The 26239-nt window shown below is 34.6% G+C and overlaps 1 protein-coding gene across 2 annotated transcripts; it reads left to right on the top strand.

The window, feature by feature from the left end:
* The first annotated feature begins 442 nt into the window (after window positions 1–442).
* Prosalpha5 (proteasome alpha5 subunit) lies at window positions 443–23593 on the top strand. Of its 2 annotated transcripts, none has more exons than XM_089092864.1 (6): window positions 443–484; window positions 4191–4296; window positions 7067–7220; window positions 10601–10779; window positions 15449–15613; window positions 23325–23593. In XM_089092864.1, the coding sequence occupies exons 2-6, from the start codon at window positions 4228–4230 to the stop codon at window positions 23490–23492; spliced, it is 735 nt and encodes a 244-aa protein (XP_088948990.1). In that variant the 5' UTR covers window positions 443–484; window positions 4191–4227; the 3' UTR covers window positions 23493–23593. The 2 variants fall into 2 exon arrangements, with proteins under 2 accessions (XP_088948990.1, XP_088948991.1); XM_089092865.1 differs by having other exon boundaries at window positions 461–484; window positions 4194–4296.
* Window positions 23594–26239: the final 2646 nt, after the last annotated feature.

Raw genomic sequence — 26239 nt, 5'->3', positions numbered from 1 at the left:
ATAGTGGTAAGAAAAATTTGGTTGAAAGAAGAATTTATTGCGCAAAATTTTCAAAACAAAAAATCATGGACACAGATAGTCAACTGGAGTCTATTAATAGTTACTTGATTAATCTTAGCTTAGTTCTCAGTTTAATTCTCAGGCTCAGTGGTCGGGTCTTTCACCACAGATACCTCTGGCTGACTATTTATTTGTATCTCTATTTTTCTTTTTTGGTGATTTATTTTTTGTGATGATCATGATGAAAATCAGCGCTGATTGTAAATCTGTTGAAAATTTTCCAACCTAAAATCGACGCCGATTTCCTTTAAAATCGGCGCTGATTTGGAAATCAGTTCCCGAAATCAGCTACGTGTGCCCAGCCCTTAACCCTTTAGCGCTATAAAACGGGCCTAATAAAAACGCACGTTTATTGAGTATCCAGATAGAAAAAATTAACAATCTAGAGCAGTGAGTTTGCAAAAACATTAAGATAAAATTTAAGGTTAATAATTGCTTACGTCAATACCACTGTGGATGATTTTTAAGCAATATCAATGGAATAGGTTTTTAGCTAAAGCAAACATGTTTTGGTTTAACTTAAAACATAATTTGGATACTAGGCTTCAAAAACACTTCATTTATAGCCCATGCCTAAGTGTAGGCCTATCTAGAATGTCATTCTAATAGATTAAATTGACTATCCAAAACAATATTTTACCCTTTTAAAGAATTTCTTGTCCATGAGAACAACCCATTAGAACAGTCAGTGACTTTTTACTCTTTTTTTATCTCTATCACAAGGCAGCTTGCAGATTTCTGAGCCTATGCTATTGCAGAGGTGCAATATTCAGTATGGGTGAAGCTTTATTTCAATAATCTCTTGTTAGAAGAGCCAACTTAAGAATAAAATATCAAAGACATCAATTGTTGGTAAATTTCTAGGGGGCACTTTAATTTAAGTGCCCCCTAAAAAAGATATTTCATGTTTGTAACCATACACAGGTTTTGTAGGTTAGGTTTTCTTATAACCTAACCTACAAAATACTTGATTTTCAATTCAAACCATTTCAAGTTTTTCAAATGCTGTTGACAAAAAGGTAAAGTTCTACAAAATCATATTATTGAGTTAGGAATAAAGTGAATACACCATTCGATGCCTTTTTTTATGCCGATTATAGATATAATAAGCATTTCTGTCAGAAATGAATTTCTGCCCCCCCCCCCCTATAACTGCTATACCGACACTACCTCTGACGTGGCAGCTATAGGGGGGGGGCTGAAACTCATTTCCGTTAGAAATGCTTATTATATTCGTAATCAGCATAAAAAAGGCATCAAATGGTGTATTCACTTTAGTCCTAACTCAATAATATGATTTTGTAGAACTTTACCAACAAAAATAGCCTAGCACCAAATTTTTGCAATTCAAAACTTTGATGTTGACAATTCAGGGTATATATTTGCACATTAGGGGGGTGAAGGGGGGGGGGGTAAAGTTCATGGTAGATTTGCAGTGGGCCATGTAGGCTACTTTAGCTAGGATGAAAGTGAAAATATCATTTGATGCTCTTTTTATGCTCTTTTGTAATTCATATAAAATACATAGGGGGCCCCTTTAAAGGCTCAAGATGCAATTTGAGACAGAGCAATTATTGTATTATGAAAGAGCTTGAAAAAAAGGCATTAAATGACATTTTCACTTTCATCCTAGCTAAATTATAGTGCCACCTAGAACCCAATTTTTATGGATTTTATCATTTGTAGTAGAATAGGTGATGAATTTCCTGACAGACCAAGAGCAGCAGGTCCAACTTTTCACAAATAACAGCAATAAAGTATTTTCTCAGTGGAGTTCCTCAGGGTACCATCCTAGGCCCAACCCTCTTCCTCATTTACATAAATGATATGACAAAGGAAGCTACAAATAACTTGCTTAATGCTGATGACTCCAAGCTGTTCAACAAAGTGCGCAATCATACCTCTTGAGAGTCCAGAAGTGGACCAGTGAATGTCTGCTTGAGTTTAACATGAATAAATGCAGTGTCCTCCATTTTGGCAATAACAATCCTCACCACCAGTATATCATGCACGACCAAAAGTTGCAGTCTGATATTCAGCTACAAACCAGTCATGAAGAACAAGACTTGGGAGTACTTGTTGATGAGCAACTGAAGTTCCATGGGCATTGGCAACAAGTGGTGTCAAAAGCTAATTCAAGTATCATTTTGACATGGCCATTTGGTTCAATGTAGTTGAAAGGCATGGAAATAATGTCATTGAGGATGACAGTCTTTCCCCCATAGCCCTCAGGACAAGAGTTGTAAGTTATGCCCTTGGGGCATATAAAGTTTTGTTGTAGAAGCTTCAAAAGGGGCTCACTTGATTAGAAATTGAGGAGACTAGTGCCTTTTTTATTAGTAGAAATTGATCACATAACATAACCCCCAGTCCTCAGGGTAAGGGTTGTAATTTGTGCCCTGGGGACATTAAAGGTTTTCATAAAAAGTGTGGTCATATAAACTTCAGAGGGGGCTCATTCAATTGGTAATCAGATGCTCTAGTGTTCTTTTAAGAGTCAAAGTGATTGGAGGGCAGCTACTCCCCCCTCCCCAGGAATGCAATCTAATAGAAATTTTGAGATAGCTATTCTATTCAAAATGGTCTAAACAAGGCCTTTGGGGTTGAAACTATCCCCAGAGATTTTGGGAAATGGTTATAAGCTATGTCTGGGGGGTATTTAACGTTTTTATGGAAGGGATGGGTGTTTAATTTAAGAAGAGGCTCAGTCTTTCTCCTAGAAAAAGACTATGTCAGTATAAAACAAACAGAAATTAATTTTAAAAAAAAACTTTCTACAAAATAGGTTTTTTTTAAAAAAAGTAAAGAACTCCAGTAAACCAAAATGAACATAAACAGAATCAAATAATCTGCCAAGAATACAACTACAACAAATCAGTATCAATAAATAAATGAAATAAAAAATATAAATGACGAAACGTCGTTCTGAATTTTTGGGGTCGCTTGGGCCTAGTAGTCTGGCAATTGCAATTCGTCCTTAGTGAGTTTTTGTAATAATGTCTTTATTTATTGGCGGTGTATCGTTACGTTTGTTTTTGTTTTTGCAGTTAAGTTTTTTTTTTTGTTTTTTTTTCTTCTTCTTTATACTCCATTCGTGCCATTTGTGGTTTTGTATCGAGTGGGTGAATAAAATTATCTATCTATCTATCTAAAAAAAACAAACAGAAATTAATATAAGATGTAGATAATTTTGGAGACCATACTGCCTTTCCATGACAATAAAATAAAAGTTCAAAATAGGGATAAAATCCTTTTTATAGACAGTGTATAGAAAATTCACAGGAATTCCATTTATTTTGGTCACATATACAGTGACCATCATCAGTAGTAAAATTTTACTACTGATGGTGGTCACTGTATATGTGATCAAAATATCTGGAATTTTTGTGAATTTTCTATACACTGTCTATTACAAATGATTTTATCTCTATTTTGAACTTTTATTTTATCAAAATTAAAATAAATATGAGTCAAACTCAAAACAAGCAGAAATTAATATGAGTAGGGTTCTAAACCCCGAGCCTTCTAAAAGCCAGAATATAATTAATACTTTACTGAAAAAAATTGTTTTAAAGTTTTTTTCTTTTCTAACTTTAAGAAATCAAAAAGCAATTAAGATTTTAAGGAATAAATATCAGCATATGCACATTAAACTGACCATGAAGATTTTTTTTTAGTAAATTCATTTGTCAAAATCATAGGGCCAACAATTTTCATCAGACATTTGAAGGATAGTAATGCATATTGGATTGGATGTCAATTTCCCAAGTCTTATGTTCAGAAACACATTCTTTCAAATTAACTCATTACCATTGTCAGCTAATTGGATATATATGTAGTTAATTTGTAGGCTATAATTTATGGCTGAGTTTACACTTGTGATTGAATCAGTTGTTTTTCTTTTCCAGGCTACAACCACTTGGCTATAATCTTCCAGCCAAAATAAGTGTGTGCTTTTTCTTGACATATTTCCTTATATTCATCCTATTGCTTTTATGCAATCCTTAAAGAATTGATACTTGCTTAAAATGGTTTATTTGGTGCCTTGTAATATAAGGTCTTAGCCATAGCCCCTTTTTATGAATGTCTTTAAGCTATTTTATTCTATGTTTAATAGTTTTTGTTTTTAGTAGTTTCTGACTGATACCATAGCCTCATTGGAACAAGATGTTTCTAACCAGATCAGAATATGACAGAGGTGTGAATACCTTTTCACCTGAAGGAAGGCTATTCCAAGTATGCATTTCTTTTATTTTTCTTTCATTTTTTTGTTTTGAGATTATTTTCTTTTAGTTATGTGTAGGCCTACTTGAAGATTTTGTTTATATATATATATATATATATATATATATATATATATATATATATATATATATATATATATATATATATATATATATATATATATATATATATATATATATATATATATATATATATATATATATATGTATTATGTATATACCCAAATATGCATATTGGCCAAAGTCATTCAGTATCTAAATGTAAAGAGAAAAAAAAAATAGTTTTTCTGTCTAAATTTTCTAATAAACTTCATGATTTTGTCTTGTAGTTCTAGGTGTCGATGCTTGCTTCTTTTTTTAAACAAAATTGAGTTTGCTCTGTTATCAATGTCTCATGTTCTTTGCTTCAAACAGCAATTGGTTGCTACATGGGATGATTTCCAGTGCAGAAGGGAATGTATCTTCAACAATGCAGTCTGTTTAATTAATTTTACTCATTAAAGATTGTAATTACCAAGATTACCTATATATCCTTGTTGTTGCTGACACTGAAGGTTGCTGAGAAAATTTATGTTAATCAAAACTATCACAACTTTTGTTATATAAAGAAAAGCAAACCTTTTCTAAAATAAGATTTACTTTAGTGTACTAAAAACAACAAAAGTATTAACAAGGCTAAAAAAGGAATCAGCAATATAGCCAAACCAAAAGGAGAAAATGAAAACAAGCCAAAGATATTGAAAGGAGGCAAATCAACAATTTAAGAGACAAAAAACATTTAAGATTTTGAGCCAGTGTTTGGAGAATTAATTTCAATAATGTTGCCATATAAGATGATTTCACAGATAAAGTTTAGTTGGGGTCACTTTAATTCCATGGATTGTTTGGCATTACTTTAATCCAATTCAACTTTGTTAGAATTATTTAAATAAGTTCTTTTAAAATAAAAATTGTATTTTCAAAATCAGACTTTGAATAGATTATGACTATTATTTTCATTAAGACAATAAATTTTCTTAGGCTGTGACTTTTTGCATCCATCCATGGGAAATGATTCATAACAAATATTGAGTGGGTAATGACAAGTATTTTCTAAAAGATGTTATAGCACCTTAGGTTGTCACTTTATGCATCTACCTATGGCAAATCATGATGCTTTTGCTTTTATATGCCAAAAAATTATTTTTAATCTTTTGCTTTTATGTCCCCCTTGTATCCCTGGCCATCAAGCCTTTCGAGGGGGAATAAGAGTATTGTATTTCCAATCTGTATTTATTGGTGAATAAAACTCTGAACTCTGATGAAGGTCATATGATTTATATTAATGTTTGAGCCATCCTAACTGAGTGGTAGGATGCTAGACTTGAAATCCTTTGTCCGTGAGGAAGGGGGTTCAAGTCCTTGTATTGCCTATTATTCGATTTGGAATAGGGATCAGTGGCATGACTCTGTATGCTCAGAAATGGGTGCTAATGGGCTCTAAATGGGTACCTTGAAAAATCTGGCGAAGGTAAATACAAAGCATTTACAAAAGCTTGGGATGGATGGCCCCTAACCACCATTGCAGTCCCTGGATCAAAGTGCCGTGAAACAGAAACATTATCAGCTGTTTATATCCTATTATATGAGGAGACCTTTAAAAGGATCTTCAGGGTTCTAGAATTTTCCTAGAACCCTGGAAATTTTTGAAAAGAAGATTGAGAACAAAATGGTCAATAAAGCTGTCAAGTCTCTCGTTAGCTAGTAAAAAACCAGTACCTGCACATAATACTTTTTGACAAAGAATGGTTTGTTCACATGAGACAATAGTGTCCACTTTTTGCCTGTCAATTCAAATAAGGAATCAAATGCCTAGAACAGATTTAGAGCAAACACAACCACTCTCTATTACCCAAGAAATAAGTAAAGATCCCAAACTATGTAAGGCCTATTGCCTTATTTTTTTACTTATTTTGTTTTTGCAGTCTTTGTGGCAATGCAAATGAAATTCTAGAAAATTTACCATTTATTTGCATCAGTCATTCCGCTTAGATCTCATGCAAAAGTAGAAAATTAAAAGATATTTGACAAAACCAAGCTGTCCTGTCTTCAGAACCATCCAAACCCTTCTCAGCCACTTGCTCCTAGAAACTATTCGAGTTTGCTTCATATTGTTGCATCAATCTTCTAGATCTCATATGATCAGTAAAATTGTTTGAAACGAAACTACCTGGTAGTTTCGTTTCCAGTTTCCAGTACCTACCAGGTACTGGGAACTGGTGAAATAAATAGCAACTTACTCAAAATATGGAAGCTATAATATCTTGCCAATATGATGCACATACTTTGTCCATGTCTGCTACTGTTTGTGCTCTTTACAAGTAGGAACAGACACAGTGGACAGAAGCAGCTTTTTCTAACTGCATGCTTGATTAAAAAAAAAATAATAAAAATTTATAAGGAACCAAAAAACGAGGTTTTTTTTTAGCCGGTTGAAGAAAGCGGATAGACAGAGCAGATATTTCAGCACAGACTTCTGCCAAGTCATGCTCATTGATCAATACAGGAAAGAAAGAAAAACACTGACGGTTTGGAGAGAACTATAACAAGACAGAGGTAAAGACGCGCTTCTTTCAACTGATGTACTTACTTATTTGTTAAGTCATCTTTGATTCCAATTACAGATTATCGTTAGTTTTATTGGATGTTTGATTTCCTACACTTGTTTTTTGGAAAAAATCACCTTTTTAAGATTCTATGTTTATTATATGGATTTTTTTTAGGTAGAATATGCCATAGAAGCTATTAAACTTGGATCAACTGCAATAGGTATTCAGACATCAGCTGGTGTTGTACTCGCAGCAGAAAAAAGAGTTACTTCCTCATTGATGATAACTAGCTCTATCGAAAAACTAGTGCAAGTTGATAAGTTTATTGGTATGTTGTTTGATGACTCTTTCCACTGCTAACTGTTCATTTCAGCACCAACCTGCCATAGGTCAGTACAGTTCAGGACTTAAATGAAGTACACGTATTAAGAGGTTCTTTAAGTAAAGCTAAAGATCGTTGTGTTCAATTCCTATGTATCATGCTTGAAGAAAATTCTTCATTTAAGTACCTTATTGACCTGATATAGATGAAACTATCCAGGAGTTTTGGAATCCTCAGAAAGCTAAAATGCATATATTCAGGGTTGGTTCATACAACCCTTTTCTACATCCTAGGTCATTCTTATGCTTCATATTGTCCTGTTATTTGGATGTCAGCCTTTTGCTTATCACTCAGGCCAATTTTTAAAACTTCGTGATGAAGCAAGGACCTTTTCTCAGGACTAATCGTTCTTCATTTAAACCCTTAATGAATTTTAAGTCTTTCAGTTTGATTTATTTACAACCTGTCAAAACAAAAAAGGGCGCAGAGGCCCTAAATAACAGAGTGCGACATAAGGGAAAAAAGGAGAGAAAAAAAAGAAGAAAACATATAAACAAAAAATTATACAATAAACACAAAACTTGCAATCTTTACACTCAGAGGAACAGAGAAGACCAGTCATGATTAAGTTAACTGGCAGAAGCTTTGAAATATTCCCTTCTTTTATTAATAAGTTTAGCTGGAAAGATGATATTTGTTTCTTAAAATTTCCTTGTGTTTTTTTTTTTTTTTCAAGATTTAGGATGGCAAGCTTGATAGTTCATTTAATTGGATACCCAGTGGCTATTCCCTGGCAAATAAGATTTTTAGATAGGGAGATAGAAGTTTCAGTAAGCTAGAAGTATTTATCAGAACCTCATTTAAGGTTAAGATCAACAGCCACTGTTTTATTCACAATAAAAACTTACACCGATTTGTTGATATTCTTGTATTAACTTTGACCACGCGCTCTCACAACCAGAGAATGTGCGACTCAGATTCAGGATGTCATCAGCATATGTGAATAATGACATGTCAAGACCGTCATGTATACAAATGCACTCAATGGAACTTAAGTGGAGGGGAAGTAAAACCTCCTGGTCTAATGCCCTTTAGCACATTGAAAAGCACATTTTTGTTACCTGTCACGTGCTTTCTACAATTTAATGGCCGTCTTCCTGTTGCCTTGTGTTTTTTTTTTTTTTTTTTTTTTTTTTTTTTTTTTTTTTTTTTTGTCCTCTCGAATTGATGGATATTTGTTGGAAGATTATTTCAGTTTTTGAATTATTATATTTTTGTTGATTGTTTTGTTTGAAATCATGCAAAACTCCCCTGCCTAGCCTGTGCTTTGGGATTTTTTTAGGTGAGAGTTTGGATTTTTTTTTTTCCTCTGTTCCTTTTTGGCAATGGAGTATTACTGTGTTGACTGTGTTGAAGTGTTTTGTTCTAAATTCATTGTTGAATAAAGTCTGAATGCTCCTCCCCAATCTATTACAAGCTTCACTTTTTGCCCCCTTCCATGAAGTCCTAATTTCCTTTAAATCCTTTCGTATGGCCTCTTTACACCCCATTCATTGACGACATGCTTTGTTTGGTCCCAGGGGGTGGGGCAAAAAGCACTTTCTCACAGCCGTAACACGTGTCCTAGCTATCTTAACTCTTCTTTAATGTTAAGGTTATACTGATATATGCATGCAACAATTCGTTTTGAATTACTAGAGGAGGAAATGTCTAGGCCTAAGCACAGAAACAACTCTATTTGATGCTGCACATTCATTTGGATCCATCTTTATGGAGTGGGGGAGGGGTCTATTTAATATTTGTTAATTTCATCAAACTTGAGTTTTAGCATATAAGACTTAGTGACGAAATTACACTAGTAGTATATTGGGTGTTTTAATTTTTCGTACCACAAACTGTGCTTTAAGAAAAGAGTGATGGAAAGTTTCTGCTCTTGGATGGGGAGTTGCTATAAAAATGTCCAGTAATGTATCCAGCTTATAATAAATTTCGGTTCTTTGACTTGGTTGCAATAATTCGAAAGATTTTATTTAAGATATTGTCGAATTAAGATTTGTGCCTCTACCTCCCAAACTATGAATTCGTAATTTATTGATTTTGCAACTCTGTTCTCTGGTAACCAATTGGGCTCTCATGATATGTAGTGGTTTTGTGTTTAAAATGGGCATTACTCTCCTACTCTCGCTTGTACAAATGCTTAGAAACTGGAGCTTGTGGTACCAAGAAGGAGTTGCTTGGGTGTTGAAAGCATAAAGTAAAATAAACATTCCCTGTGTAAAAGAGCAAAATGTCTACAAACGCTTTCCTGTCCCTTTAAGATCGTGAGATTGAGAAGTGGTTTGATTCTTGGATGTTTAAATTTAATGCAATGAATACAAAGGAACTGCTTATCTTGGTATTCATGCGCCTTTGCCATTATCCTGACTTTGTCTTTAAAAGTGAAGCCGTCATGAAATTTGATTACCTCTGTTTCCTAGGAATTCATTTTTTAGCTGACATTTCTTGGAACGCCCATTTTGATTTGATCCATTCTTGCCACAAGGATGCTGTGAGTAATGTTTTTCTCTAGAAAATTTTTCCATCCAGCTTGGCCAATCTCACTTGAAATTTCTTTAATGGATCTGTTGACAGATATCCACAGCTCAGCTACCCTTAAAACCAAGTTTGGATGCTGCCAAAGACCAGTTTTGCCAAATATCCTGTTTTTGGGCATCCGTCTGGGGCAAGACGAAACGCAGGCTGTCCCGATTAGGGCGGGAAGAGGTGATACGGATGGATTTAAGAGAAATTGGAACTTCATGGGAGGGGATAAAGTATGAAACAGAATAGGTTGAGGCGGAGGAGAAGTGTGTGAAGGTGTGTTAGTCTCTGGTGGCTTGGTGCTGTAGTCGATTGTTAGTAGTAGTAGTAGCATGTTTCGAGCACTTGGTACTTGCAACGTCAAAACCAAAATTCTTGACTTAATACATCATGGACATCTGATACAAGGATCTGAAGCAGTTTTTAAAACAGCCAAAAATGCAGTTTAAAGAAGTATTTGTATGTAGTTATCAGTTCAATAGCAAAAAAATTTAAGATTTAAACTTTTTTTGTGCCCTTCGTAGGACAAACTTATTGGTAGTTTAAATACAAATAAGATAATGCGATATAAAATATTTTTGATGTGGAGCTCCTTTTTTACTGCGTTCTGCTGCTCTGGTAAACTTGTTTTAATTCTCTTTTGTTTTCCCAAGGTATTGTTTAGTTGTAATTTTAGGCAAGAAACTTTAGATGTCTTAAATGCTTCATACTCTGATTAGTTTTGAGATATCACTAATTCCGGTTTTATTTTGTTTAGTACATAATATATTCGTATTACTTATAATAGTTTTGCTGTTCAACTATAGGCTGTGCTGTAAGCGGATTGATGGCTGACAGTCGAACGTTGATAGATAAAGCTCGTGTTGAGGCAGCTTACCATTGGTTCAACTATAATGAAAGAATGGCAGTTGAATCTGTTGCGCAGGCAGTTTCAAATTTGGCAATCCGATTTGGAGACTCGGATGCAGAAGAAGGGCCTGCAATGGTAAGCATCACTTTATGACTGCTAAAAAGGAAAATTGGAGCCTTTGAAAAATGTTCCAAATATTTTGCGTAGTTTTAAAGTTCGGTTTGCCATGTATAGTTGGTAATTTTACCAAAATGAGTTCGTATCCCAAGTAAATACCTTAATAAGGATAAGCTAGGTGTAAATGGGTGAAGTGGTTCCGGTCTTATAAGACAAATACTGAGCTCCGCTCTGTCATGAGTTCCTTTCCCCGTTCTATCCCCAGAAAGGAAACCCTGCCTGCGTGGCCTTATAGTGGTGTAGAATTGGGCCTTTTATGGGTTCCTTAACCCGAACAGTGACTCCAAACAGCGCTGCGGAGTTACTTCGACGAGGAGTTACTGAAGACAGTTATTGTGAGATGTCTCGCAGGACTGTGAGATAATGGGACAATTCTTTTGGGTTGTGTTTTTTAGTCGTATTTTTGGGCTGTTCAGCCTTTCCTTGGGGCTGTTTCATTTCTTTGTTATGGTTACCTTCATTGTAGTATAGTATTTTCAGGCATAAGTGTTTAATGGGTTGCAGATAATAGACCTGGAATGGATTGTTCAGAACGTCGACTCTTGTTGATAAGAGGGCATTACTGGGTGCTTAAAACCATTTATTGACCATTACAAGTCCACGCTTGTAAAAAGCCTTCATTTATCTATTAGAAAATTCATCAGCGATTATATAAAAGAACAACAGATGAATAAAGAGTAAAAAGACAAAAACAAAACACGAACATATACATTAACTTACAATAAGAACTACATAAACTTATAGGCTAAATTCAAAAAAATCAACTACTCAGTTATATTTTAAACGTCTTTTGTTGTTTTTTTTTTATGTTTTTTACGATGTTTTGATAGTGGAGGTCCCAGTGACTTCTTGCTCCTTGGTTGTAAGCTGGTTAAGCGCTTTATCTCGACTTGGGAAGGATATATTGATCCCTGCTTGTACTGGTCGAACCAATTTCTTATTTTGAACCTAGCAAAAATTACGACATTGAGCGTCACAGTGTTGAAAGACAGTTCCCATATTGACATATTACTAATCTAGTTGGTTTGACTCTTGGCCTGTTAGGAGTGTCAGAAATTTATCTTTTTGGGTGAAAAAACAAGAAGGTTGGTATAATAGATTTTATTGATTCAGGGGCAGATAAGGAAGCCTCTGAGTCTGTTAGATTGAGGAATGTTGAGTAATGGAATTCTGTAATTCCTGGGAATTTTTTTTTATATATATATAAGGGGACTTCGATATTGAGTAGGGATAAATAATATTCTGGCGTTGACTGATTTGGAGCTGGGAAGGATATTACCAATGGAAATAGACTATTAAAATTTTATAGGTAAAATAACATGATTCTAACCATTGCGTTATTTGTTCAAAATCATCTAGGAATATTAGCAAATAAGCTCCAGGAAAGATAAAGTGAGAAGGGTTTTGTAAATGAAGTTTCTGGGTGATTGATCTTGTAAAAATAAGAGAGAAGAAAGGGAAGTAGAGATGACACTGAAGTATAAACTAAAGAGATGTTAGATAGAGGCTATGGATAAAGCTGCTGAGGGTCTGGAAGATGCAACCAGAGGGTTAAATAGTAAAGTATTGTATTGGCATGGTAAGAAATTATGGTATGGCAGAGATGTAGTGGTATATTGAAGTTATTTGGGGAAGTAATCAGTATGGATCTGTCCTAGTCAAAGGTAGGAACGGAGTTAGCGATAAGGGAATGGTTAATAGGATTGGGCAGAATATTTTAAGAATATGTTGTACCATGACTATTACATAGATGATAATCAAAGAATATTTGATAATATAGAAACGTTGAAAGATTCATTTCGTAGGGAGGATTTAGTTATGATTTCTAAAAGTTTCAAAATAATAAAGACTCAGGTACGGTAAATTCATATAGAAATATTGACTGTTATAAAGTTAGTTGTAAACTGCCGAAAATTACGAAAATCGTTTTTTTGTACGGGAGAAGCATCTGGTGATTTTGGGAAACTTTAATTGCATCCGTATTTAAGAAAATTGATAAGAGTGATTGTAGTAATAATAAAAGCGTTAGCTTTATTTTGGTAGCAAGTGAATCACGCGTAATGGGGCTGCTTATTAGCCTAATAGATGTTGTCAATGGAGTCTTAAGAGAAGAACTGTGTGTTTATAAGAAAGTGAGAGGATATGTAGACCAAATTTTTGGGCCCAGGTCAATCATTGGAAGTTTCTGAATGGTCAAGCCACTTTAGCCCTGAGTTTTATATAATAGATTGCAAAGGGATTTCTAGATTATGAACAATCGTTTCACTCGACTGATAGAAAAGCGTTATTGAAGGTCCTATTTCTGTATATAGAGCAGGTAAGCATGTTAACATGATGCATTTAATCTAGAAGAGTCATACTGCTGCTGTTAAGGTAGGAAGTGAGGGTAGTATTTAGTTTGGGGTGTAATCAGGAGATCAGCAGGGTTGTTAAGACAGCAAAGGCTATGGAAGAACGTGGTACCAAATGAATTGCATGAATAAGACTTGTTCATTTGTTTACTTGATCTTTTATTTATGGAGCAATTTACAATCGGCAAAACTCACTTTCAAATAAGAGTCTGTAGTGTCGTATCCAAATTCATGACAAAAGTATTTTTGATCATAAGATATCAATAATTGAAATTATAACATTAGTAGTACTAATATAACACAGTAGGAAAATATGTGCAAAATAGTAGCACGTATAAAAGTAGCATATATGATAACCTAAATGACAAACACCTAGAAATAAATGACTTTAAAAATAGGGCTTTCAGGGAGCAGGAACCCTTTAAGTACTCCTTGTAATTTGTGTATGTTCTGAAGTTAAATTTTTTGCTTAAAAATCCATTGCTGAAAGATTTATTCGCCTAATCCCCAAAATAGTGCCAATTTACACAAATAAGGTGGGGCGAAATATGTATATTTCAAAATCTAGAAGGGGGGGGGGTATTTTTCCCAATTTTTCTTTTAGAATACAAAAAAGGGTATTCTTCAATGAAAATACCAAAATAGGTTTTTTTTCGAAGTATGGGGGAGGGGTGCTCCTTGGGCGATTCCCTTGAGCCAGGATTGGCAAATTCATAATGCAACAAATTTGCTAATTTAGAGCTGACGATCTGATTAAGTTTTACCTGTATTATTTATACCTAATTTGGTAAAAAATTAGTTGCTAAAGTTGCTAAATCTACCTGAATTCATCCAAAAAAGTTGAAATTTACTTCGCCATTATTGTGCTATCTTAATAATAATATTATAACCATAATGTGCTATCTTAATATTATAATATGCTATCTTAATATCTTTATAATAGTATCTTAAATTATTATGTTGTTGTCCTAAAAACAATTGGTCGTGTCTAACAGTTTCATAATTTACGGGAAAGGGAGAATAAAGTTTTAAGCTTTATTAGATAAGTTTCTTTAAATAAAGCTATAAATCTTATCGTGGATATAAATCGTTCGGCAACTAAACCGTTACTTTATATTCAAAACTTTTATATTCTTTCCTGTGCGTCTTTCGCTTTTCTTCCGCTCCATGGTGATATTCCTAGGTCCCTTAGATTTACGTCTTCTTTTGTATCTGATCAATCAAATTATCAGCTCCGTAGTTCTTTTCTTTTTGAAGTTTGATAAAGTTTATTTTACTCTCCTTGCTATATATATATATATATATATATATATATATATATATATATATATATATATATATATATATATATATATATATATATATATATTATCATATTTCTCTCCATTTTTATGAATCAAATTCTTTACATGTTAAGTGTTTAATGCTATGAGATCTTTTTCATAATCCCCCTCCTACTGGCCATGGAGTGTTCGTGGGGATTTGTAGATTGTTGTGTAATTATTGTACTGTTATATGGAAAATGAATCGATCTATCTTTGTTTTTTTTTGTTGTTGTTTTTTTTTTTCAAATATTCGTATGATACGAAATCTGTAACAGATACAATGTGCAGTTGAATGATGTGGCTTAACTTTTGGTATATTGTATATAAAGCTACGTAGGTTATTCTGTGACATAAATGTATATTGAATTGAATTTTTATTTCGCAAAGAGAAAAGATAGCAAAGATAAAACAGGTCATGGGCTCTAGAAGCTTACACTTGTCCGGGGAACCCATGAACACACTAAAATAGACAATGTTTGTATAAAATAGACTAAATGTTACATAAATAAAATAAGGATACACATAAATTAAATAAATAAAAAGTTATATAAAATAGACTAAACCACACAAAATAGACAATGTTTTTATAAAATAGACTAAAAGTTTCACAAAACAGAAAATGACAAAAAAAGAGGTTATACTAATTAACAAAAAAAAAAAATACAGTGCATCTTGGCACAAATACTTGTCATGACTACATAATAATGGTTTGGGTTATATTTAAGAATAAACAAGTAGCGTCCAAATTCCTATAATCATGATCGGTTATTATCCGAAGTATGGCTTTTCTCCCCTTTTTTATGCAAAATAGCCGACCTTAGCAAATGCAACCATCAGGAAAATATCTATCAGAGGAATATCCCTGCTTTATATCTCGTTTTTTTGAAAAGCGTTAGATATTTGGTGTCCAAAGACATTCTTTGATTTTCAATATTTTTTTTTTTTTCACAGTCCAGACCCTTTGGTGTAGCGATGCTATTTGCGGGTATTGATGATGATGTAGGGCCCGTTTTATACCATATGGACCCTTCTGGGACTTATGTTCAGTATTTGGCCAAGGCCATCGGCTCTGGTAGTGAAGGTGCTCAGCAGTCTCTCGAAGAAGCCTACAACAAGGTATTTTTTCCTTCGAAGCTATTATTATTACTATTCGTTATTAATGGTAACGTTAATAACACTTTTATAAAAGCCATCTACCAGTATCATAGTTATTTGGTTGTAGTTGTTACTAACCTACTGTTAGATATAGGAACAATAATCTAGTACGCTAAAGAATCTGAATTCAGAATTTATGAAAATAGATAAATTTGACTGATGGAAACGCTACTATGATTAAAAAACTCCACTCTAAATATATATTGGCAATGCTTAATCTCCAAAGCAGGGGTCCTATTGTGGCTCTAAAACTTAGGAGTCGAAATCGGTGGCATACACTCACAACTTGAAAGAGTGAGAGCTGGAGTAAAAGAAAAACTTCAGACCCGGAGTTGTTGCTAGTTAAGGCCCTTTCTCAGCGATATTTTATCAGTTTACCGAGCTTTAGTTAGTTTTTGTTTTAGCCAATCAGATTTTCCAAAGGATTTTCTGATTGGCTAACAAATTTTATGAAAAATTTTGATTGGCTAAAATTAGCGCTATCTAATTCCCAATAATAGTAAAATATCATTGTGAATAGCCCTTAATGTACCGACTTTCCAGCTCTGCTTGAGGTACGTCCGCCTAAACGTCGGCAATTATGTGACTGCTACTACGTAGAGTTATTTTCAGGGTAACCAGCTACCATTACCAAGGATCTGTAACTCGTGTTAAAGATCTATTTATCTTTTTAGCATTATTTTACCAGCTGTGATTTTCCAAAGAATTTTCGGTACTCTTCGGAAATACAGGACACACGAAAGAAAGACCACATTAAAACATCAAAGCCGGTATTGATAAACAGGTTTCCTCTGCATAGTGAGATATTGCTCAGTCCGTGAAAAAGATTTAAGCTTTAGTTTTTTTGGGGTTAGGGGGACTAAAAGGTAGCTAGGTTAAGTTAGGTTAGATTACGTATCTAATATATGCTATGCTTTATACGAGTAAAAATCACGGGTTAGATATAGACAGGGAAGCTGAAAAACTTCTTTAATGGCACGGTTTTGGGCAAATTTGAGTTTTTTAGTGAAGGACCCTTTTGTATTTCCCCAAACTAATCCGCAATAAGAAAGGTAAGGAAAAATAAAGGAATAATAGAGGGTAACTAGGATGTCAGGAGGAAGAAAATAATTCACACGGTTAATCATAGCTACTTGTCTCAAAATCATTGCTGTGATGTAAGAAATATGATTAGAAAATAACAAGCATGAGTTAATAAATACACCAAGAAACTTGGCAACCTTTACTTGTGGGAGGTTGTCGGAGGAGTAATTGAGTACAAGAGCGGGTTGGATTACGTGTTTGTTGTAGGGGGTTCTGAATATTACTACTTGACTTTTTTTGCTATTAATGGTCATGTTATTTGTAAGGCACCACGCCTGGGACTTGGTCAGTCCAGACTTGTCCCAGGAAAAGATAGGAACTGGTCCTCAATTAGGCTAAACAAAAGTATTGACGAGAGATCTGTGGGACATTTAAGAATGTATTAAACCATGATTTAAAGGAATTAATAGGGTAAATATAGTAGTTACAGTGGCAGTGGCTTTATTGCTACCGGAAGAAAATTACTTAGCAGGATGGTGGTTGTTAGACTAAGAGAGGCTGTATATAAAGTTAGAAGAGATGAACAGTGTTTTGTGAAAATAGATCAAGACGATAGCCGCACTTATTTGAGAAGCGTTATTAGTTAAGACGGTGGATATGGTGAAGATGTAAAAAGTTGAATACCAAAGATGCAGGTTGTCTTTTTCGCAGTTTAAAAAAAAAAATTAGATGAAAACGAAAGTAAGTCTTTGAACTGGGTTTAGAATATTGGAAGTCATGGCAATGGTAGTAGCCACCAATGGCTCTGAAATGTATTCTCTTTGATAGATTGACTAAGATATTCTAGATTTTTTCCTAAGGTTAGTTTTGGCACTCGTTTGATAGATCTTATATCAAACGATAAGCTGTCAAAAGTGTTGCTCGGTTCCACTTTTTAGGGCTTAAATAAAAAGAATAGTTGAAAGGGCTAAACCACGCTTTACAGATGAAGTATGATAGATTGCCAAAAATCATGCTTTTTTGCCATTCATCTTGGGCCAAACGGAAGATATCGTTACTAAGCGAGGTGGGAAGTCGTCATAAGAAAGGACTTTTTGGAAATTTGAACTTCACAGGAGGGAGTAAGGAGGGTAGCTTATAATAGGTTGGGGTAGAAGTTGAGCGTGTGCAGCTGTGTTGGCCTCATGGTGCTGCAATGAATTGTTAGTAGTAGCAGTAGTTGTAGCACTAATAGCAGCTTATTGTGGCAGCAAGAAATTTTCTTTAATTTCCTTTAAATCATATCCTTCGACCTCTCCCACTTCATTCGGGGACAACGAGCTTTTCATTTGGCCCTAAATGTTGGCCAAAATGGATGAACTTTGGCAATTTGTCATCCTTCTTCCACAGAACATGTCCTAACCATTGCAACCTTACTCTCATTATACTCCTTGAAAGCAGGATAGAGCTGCATTGTTCGTTCAGCTCACTGTTTGAAATACTGTCAGTCAGACGGATACCTAAAAGAATCCATATATAATTCCTCCTGTGAACGTCTTACAAGTCCCCCTCCGTCTTTTGAAGCACCCATATTTCAAGACTTTGCTTGACCACTGCCATAACTGCAGCTTCAGTATTCTAATCTTGATACTATTCTTTTAATTTTTTTTTCAATTGTGAACATCTTCACTGCATCCACCAACTAATAATAACACTACCTGGGTAAGTAAAGCTATACATTTGATCGATTTTTTCGTTACGCAACATCAACTTTTTTACCTTCATTTGTTCCCAGTCTAAGCGACTTAGTCTTCTTAAAATTATTTTTTAAACTTATTCTTGCACCCTGATCTCTCAGAAACTCCAAGAAATTATTTATTTTGCAAAAATTTTCGTCTAGGAAATCCAAATCATTAGTATAATCCTAAGCCTAGGAGAGTTTTGCTTTCCTATTTGATTCCATGCTCTTCCATAGCTTTACCGTGTTCCTTAGGACAAAGTAGTAGTAATACTAGTAATGGACACGGGAAATAAGTTGATTCACCCATACTTCGTTTTTCACTCAAGATTAAAACATGTATAATCCATTTTCTCGGCTTGATTTTATGTATCAGATAAAAAAATATATTTATAGTTAACCGGAGAAGAAGGCTTATTAGTTTGTGGCAACGAACTGTAAGTAAGGAGCGACCCGCCTCAATAGTAACCGAAACTCTAAAAAGCAGAATGTTGATACCAATAATAGATACATCAAAAGAGTCAAATTTTTATGGTGGTTTCAAATATATAAGTTTCGGCGAGTTTAGTTTTACCCATCAAAAGTTATGAGCCTTAGAAAATTTGCCTTATTTTCAAAAAAAGAGGGAAACAACTCCTGAAAGTCATAGAATCGTAATGAAAATCACACAATCAGATTCAGCATATCAGAGAACCGTACTCCAGAGGTTTCAATCTTCCTATCTGCAAAAATGTGGAATTTAGTATTTTTGCCAGAAGAAAGATCCATGGATGCGTGATTTTTTTATTTTTTTTTAGGGGTGATTGTATCGACCCAGTGGTCCTAGAATATCGTGAGAGGGCTCATTCGAACGGAAATTAAAAGCTATAGTGCCCTTTTAAGTGACCAAAACAATTGGAGGGCAACTAGGCCCCCTCCAATGCTAATTTTTTTCCAAAGTCACCAGATGAAAACTTTGAGATAGCCATTTTGTTCAGTATAGTCGATAAATCTAATAGCTATGTCTCTGATGCTGACTTAATCCCCCACAGTCCCCAAGGAAAGGGCTACAAGTTATGAACTTTGCCCATTGTTTACATGTAGTAGTGGTTATTGAGAAGCATGCGGACGTTTTCAGTGGGGATTTTTCTGGTGGGGGGAGGGTTACATGGGAGGAATTTCCATGAAGGGGGTGCTGGATTTCCCAACATTATTTAAAAAACGATCAGAAATTAAATAAAAAAACAAGTTTTTCAACTGAAAGTAAGGAGCAACATTAAAACTTAGAACAAACAGAAATTATTACTGATATAAGGGGGTTCGCTCCCTCGTCAATACCTCGCTCTTTACGCTAAAGTTTTTTTAATACTTTCAAAAGAGCTATTTATTCTAATGAAACGGTCTTTGTGATTCAGGGGTCATTCTTAAAGAATTGGAATAAAGTTCAAACTTTTGCGTAAAAAGCGATGTATTAACGAGGGGGTGAACCCCCTAATATACGTAATAATTTCTGAGTTATTACGAATTATTCTTTCTGAATTATTTGAATTATTCAGTAGAAAAAATTAGTTTTTTTTTGTATTTAATCTACAAATTTAGAGGCTCATTTCAGCCCATTCTTTTGAGAATAAGGCCTTAATGTTAGAAATAGTAATAAAATATTTCACTGGAAGATTACAAAGACTAGGTGGATTATCTCTTCTTTGCAAGATAACCCCTTTGTAGAAGTTTTGTCAACGTAATTATTCCCCTAGGATAATTGTCCATCTTTAATATTTAACTTGATATATTTTAATCGTCTTCCGTTTCGTCTCGAACATTAGCGATTACATTACCGATAATTTCATCTATAAATTAGAGTTTCTGCAGTGGAAATTAGGAGGCTGATGGTGTCTCTCTGATCATCCCCACATTGTAACATGTTGTCTTTTTTTATTCTTTTACATCGTTTTTATTTGTTTTCATTAATTAGAGTATCCTTTTGCACGAGGTACTACATTATTTTTCAACTTTCGTGCGGTATTTACACTTGTTAATCAGGACTCTAATGGGCCTATGTTTTCTTTTGTTCTGTTTCCCGTGACACCAAACACTTATGTTAAAATAAAACCCTCATCCAAGTACATGGCTGTGGAGGTATCGATATAGGGACAAGCTTTTATTCTCCTTTTGGGATCATAATTTTTAACTCTTTGTGTTGATTTCCTTTTTTTTCTTTTTTTTTTTACTCTCGCAAGTACTAAAGAAACTATTTTTTCAGATGCCAGAGAAATTGAGGAAAAAGATGAGTTGTAAAAAATAGGTGATTTGTATCAATAATAATTGTGCTGAAAATCGTAAAGACATTAACTCGTTTGGCAATCTTGTAAGTAAGGACCGACGCGGCTCAATAGTAACCGAAACTCTAAAAAAATCGAATTTTGATATCAATAGAAATGTCAAAAGAATCGGCTTATTATGCTGATTTACATCGTTTTTATTTATTTTCATTAATTAGAGTATCCTTTTGCACGAGGTACTACATTATTTTTCAACTTTCGTGTGGTATTTACACTTGTTAATCAGGACTCTAATGGGCCTATGTTTTCTTTTGTTCTGTTTCCCGTGACACCAAACACTTATGTTAAAATAAAACCCTCATCCAAGTACATGGCTGTGGAGGTATCGATATAGGGACAAGCTTTTATTCTCCTTTTGGGATCATAATTTTTAACTCTTTGTGTTGATTTCCTTTTTTTTTCTTTTTTTTTTACTCTCGCAAGTACTAAAGAAATTATTTTTTCAGATGCCAGAGAAATTGAGGAAAAAGATAGTTGTAAAAAATAGGTGATTTGTATCAATAATAATTGTGCTGAAAATCGTAAAGACATTAACTCGTTTGGCAATCTTGTAAGTAAGGACCGACGCGGCTCAATAGTAACCGAAACTCTAAAAAAATCGAATTTTGATATCAATAGAAATGTCAAAAGAATCGGCTTATTATGCTGGTTCCAAATATATAAGATTAATAAAGTTTAGTGTTACCCGTCAAAAGCTACGAGCCTGAAAAAATGTGCCTGATTTTCTAAAAAAGGGGAAACACCTCATAAAAGTCAAGGGATTAAATGAAAATCACAGCATCAAATTAAGCGTATCCGAGAACCCTAATGTAGAAGTTTCAAGCTTTCATCTGCAAAAATGTGAAATATTGTATTTTTGCCAGTAGAAAGATCATGGACGCGTGTTTGTTTTATTCTTTTTTTTTCCCAGGGGTGATTGCATCGAACCAATAGTCCTACAATATCGGGAAAGGGCTCATTCGAACGGAAAATAAAGTTATATTGCCCTTTTTAAGTGACCAAAAATATTGGAGGGTATCTAGCCCCCCTCTCACCCCTTAGTCATAAAATTTGTCCATTGTTTACGTATAGTATTTGTTATTGGGAAGTATGCATACATTTTTCTGTGTGTGAATTTTCTGTTGGAGGAATTTTCAACGGGGAAAATTTTCATGGGGAGGGAACTTTTGCACTGGGTAAATTTGCCAGAATTCCTATGCGAATTTCTTTATATTAGTCTTACTTTTTCTTTGCCGACTCAATTTTACGTGTGGAGATATTAAGGGGAATTATCTGGTGGGATTTTTACCAAGCTGGAGCTGTCTAGAGTATCTTTCCATAGGTGAGGGGGATTTTGATGGGAGAAAAATTCTCCGTCGGGGAGTTTTCCACGGAATAAATTCTTTAAAGGGAGTTTTCTGGGTGAGCAACTTTTGAATAGGGGGTGTGGTATTTGCGGAAAAGCTTTTCCACTTAGGAGGGGATTTCTGGCATGATTTTAAAAACAATCTTTTCAAATGAAAGTTCGCTTAGAAAAAATTTTCCTCGGAACTGTCCGCGAGATATTTTTCTGGGGGAATTGTCTTGAAGGAATTTTCCTAGTGGGGGGGGGGTATTTTACGTGAGAATAACTTTCTATGGAGGGATTATCCGTGTGAGAAGAAATTTCTATAGAGGGAGAGCCTGATTTCCCAGCATTATTTAAAAAGAATCAGAAATTAAATAAAATAAATAAAAAAAAAAATTTTTTCAACTGAAAGTAAGGAGCGATATCAAAACTTAAAACAAGCAGAAATTATTAAGTATATGAGGGGGGCTGCTCCCTCCTCAATACCTCGCTCTTTACGCTTAAGTTGACTTTTTGTCCCAACTCGTTAAGAACGAATCCTGAACCAAAAGGGCCGTTTAATTAGAAAAATGAGCTTCTTTAAATGCTTTTGAAAAAAACTTTAGCGTAAGAGCGAGATATTGAGGAGGGAAAGCTCCCCTCATTACTTATTAATTTTTGTTCGTTTTAAGATTTGATATTGCTCCTTGCTTTCAGTTGATTTTTTTTTTTTTTTTTTTTAGCTTCTTTTAAAGAATATTTTTTTTTTATAGGCTGTGTCATATCTAAATAGGTGCGCTTTCACTCGAAAGTGTCGAGTAAAAAGTTAAGAATAAAAGAGTCACAATAACTGCTCATGTTTGCATTTTAAAGTTACGGAAGTTGTAAATCTAAATTTTAGCCTAACCCCTCTTGAATAAAAAATATATCGAGCCCAAAAGGGACCCAATAAGTTACACAAATATGCATTTAAAAAATGAAATTTTTAGTTATTCAAGCTCTCCCCCCGAATACACACGAAAATTCTGAATCCGCCAATGTATATAAGCCTAGTTAATCTGTAATCCGAACATACTTGTGTTTTACATGTGAGGGTAACTGTTGATTTGTAGACTTATGCTGATGAGTTTGATCTTTGCAACTTTATCTAAAGCTATTGGTTATTTATGTTATTATTATTATTTATTCATGCACTACTGTTAATTAATTTAGAAAATTTGTCTAAAATTGGAAATAGTTAACCTTATATGAAGAAAATACGGTTAGTGTAATCAATATTTTTCATCAGTTTTTGGTATTTTTTTCTAGTCTATGACGATGAAAGAGGCCCTAAAATCTGCGTTGACTATACTCAAGCAAGTTATGGAAGAACGGCTTGACGCGTCTAATGTGGAGGTTGCTTCTGTCACGCAGGAAAAGGGATATCATTTTCATACAAAGGAAGAAGTAGAGGAAATCCTTAAAGATGTTCAATAATGGCTAACTTTCCAACTCATTTACTTTATCTTTTGTATTACCCAACTAAAAATAAAAAATGAATTTGTCATGTAAAGAAGATTAAAGATGATACTGACAGACCATCTTGTAATATCTACAGGCTAATCGTTGTATTTAGAAAAGGGCGTAATTCATTTTGAACCCTATCATGCCCTAAACTTAATTATGCCCAGGCATGTTTATAGGAATTTCTTTCAGGGGGAGGGGTCAATAATAAGAAAACAAATTTATTTGATTTGAATGAGCAGTGCCCAAGAACTTGGGGAAATTTAGGATTTGGGGTGAGAGTAGGGTCCCCGGGGCCACCTTGCTTGTGTCACTGATCGCTAAACGAAAGAGCTCAGCATCAGTCAGAAATAAAAGGACACTTTTTCTCTTTTTTTTATCAAACCCTTAGTAATTTCAATGTTTGCTCTTTTCTTGAGGAAAACTGGGCTTCCACTTTTATGGTTCATATTTTCTCATTTAGCCCTTGTCAGCCCTTGGAGTATCAAATGATCCCTATGTCAATTTTACAAATAAAAAGGATTTATTCGTGTTTTTTAAGTATTTTACGTCTGATACTGCAAAGCTCGAAGTTTTAAACTGTTTAGAGGTCATATGCTACCTCTCTTCGAAAACAGAGTCAAATACACGACACGACGCAGGTCCAAGTAAACCACACGACCTAGCATAGAGATTGATAATTAGTCTGACAATGGTGCCCCATACGTCACTAGGTGTCGGAGGGTCTAAGTAATTTAAAAAACGCTTCGTTTTTCTGAGGTGATTGTACTCCTAATTGATTTATAATTTAGTATAGTGGGAATACAATCAAATATTTATGGAAAAATGTCCGATCACTTCCGCAGGGTAAACCGCACAATAATGCGCCTCTTGTAATCTCAAGTAAACCTATTCTTTACTGCACCGATATTCTGTAGCAGCTTTACATAGCAAGTCACTAGCATATAGCTAGACTAGGGGGTTGATTTTCACGCAATAGTTTTAATAAAATTGTGTAGAGTAGAGTTAATACGAAGCACAAAACCATTCTGATTTGCTTAGCCATTTGATGCAAACCATTTTTGTTTTTAACGCAAATTGTAGCGAAAAAAATATGTAACTTCTATTGATAATTTCTTCTTTTTATAATAAGAATTCGACCAATTGGTTCGTCATTATATCCGGAAACCGTGCCGTTATTTCGCACAGTAAATTTAATCTGGGGTTTCATTCATTCTACGAGTACATAAGGTGCAGTCCCAGCGGATTGCGTCGAAGTTATTAGGTGGGGCTAAATCCCTACCTTTTGTGGGAACATGAATGTGCCAAACTGGGCTAGTACCTGAAGGCCTTTGCTTTAAGAAGACATAAATATTTACATGAATGCTAGCTTTCATTTCTCTATTCGTTTGGAGGTTGCAAGTCGGAAACATTTCATTTGCTTCAAAATCCTTCTGTACTTCTCAGCTTCATGGTACGAATTGAAAAAAAAACAAGCTTTTTCTACTGAAAGTAAGGAGCAACATTAAAACTTAAAAACGAACAGAAATTATTCCGTATACGAGGGGTATTGCCCCCTCCTCAGTACCCCTTTCTTTACGCAAAAGTTTTTTAAGAACTTTCAAAAAAGGGTTTGATTCCAATTATACGGCCCATGTGTTTCAGGAATCGTTCTTAAAAAATTAAGACTAAAGGTCTAAATTTAGCGTAAAGAGCGGGGTATTGAGGAAGGGGCAGCCCCCCTCATCCACAGAATAATTTCTGTTCGTTTCGAGTTTTAATGTTGCTCCTTACTTTCAGTACAAATTTTATTTTAGCGTTTTTCCGAAAATCCCAGGAGACGTGCCACCTCCGTGAAAAATCACTCCAGGAAAAATTCCTCCATAGAAAGTTCCTCTCATAAAATTCTTCCGCTGGAAAATTACCTCCTGAACAATTCCATCCTCGCTGCGAATATCCCCAAAACATTTCTTGCTTACGATTCCGCCTGGAAAATGCTCCTTAACATACTTTCATTTGAAGAAAGACTTGTTTTAATTTAGTTTCTGACCCTTTTCAAGGGTACAAGGGAATCCCCTCTGTGAGGAAAATTCCCTCCAGTAGAAAGTTTCTCCCGCATAAAATTTTACTTGGAAAATTTCTAATGGTGGTAATTCCCCAATGAAGAATTTCTCCCGTGGGAATCCTCCCCACGTAAAAATCCCTCAGAGAATTCCAGTTCCGCTGAAAGGTTTCCCCGGATAATTCCCCCAAAGCATCTCCACATGTAAATTGCTGGCTGTCCTCCAAATTTGTTGGTCACTTAAAAAGGGCACTAGAACTTCTAATTTCCGTTCTAATGAGCCCTCTCGCGATATTCTTGGACCATTGGCTCGATACGATCACTCCTGTGAAAAGCAAACAAATAAACACGCATCCATGATCGTTCTTGCAAAAAATACAAAATTCCACGTTTTTGCAAATAGGTGCTTGGAACTTCTATAGTAGGGTTCTCTAATACTTTGAATCTAATACTGTGATTTTCATTAAGATCCTTTGACTTTAAGGGGGTGTTTCCTGCATTTTTCGAAAATTTGGAAAATTTTCTCAGGCTCGTAGCCATTGATGGATAACACTAAACTTAGTGAATATTATATATCTAGAATCAGCATAATAATTTTTATATGCTGAATTCCGTTTTTAGAGTTTCGGTTATTATTGAGCCGCGTCGCCCCTTACTTACGGCTCGTTACCGCGAAGTG

Source organism: Artemia sp. Qi Xiang Cuo, chromosome 8 (genome assembly GCF_049724085.1).
Source record: "Artemia sp. Qi Xiang Cuo chromosome 8, ASM4972408v1, whole genome shotgun sequence".
NCBI lineage: Eukaryota > Metazoa > Arthropoda > Branchiopoda > Anostraca > Artemiidae > Artemia > Artemia sp. Qi Xiang Cuo.
This window is presented reverse-complemented; position numbering and strand designations above follow the sequence as displayed.

Bases quoted from the DNA above. Each gene is read 5' to 3' on its own strand.
- Prosalpha5 (XM_089092864.1), top strand. From the start codon at position 4,228: ATGTTTCTAACCAGATCAGAATATGACAGAGGTGTGAATACCTTTTCA. The intron at 4,297-7,066 runs GTATGCATTTCT...GATTTTTTTTAG, and splicing joins CTGAAGGAAGGCTATTCCAA to GTAGAATATGCCATAGAAGC. The intron at 10,780-15,448 runs GTAAGCATCACT...TTTTTTTCACAG, and splicing joins CAGAAGAAGGGCCTGCAATG to TCCAGACCCTTTGGTGTAGC.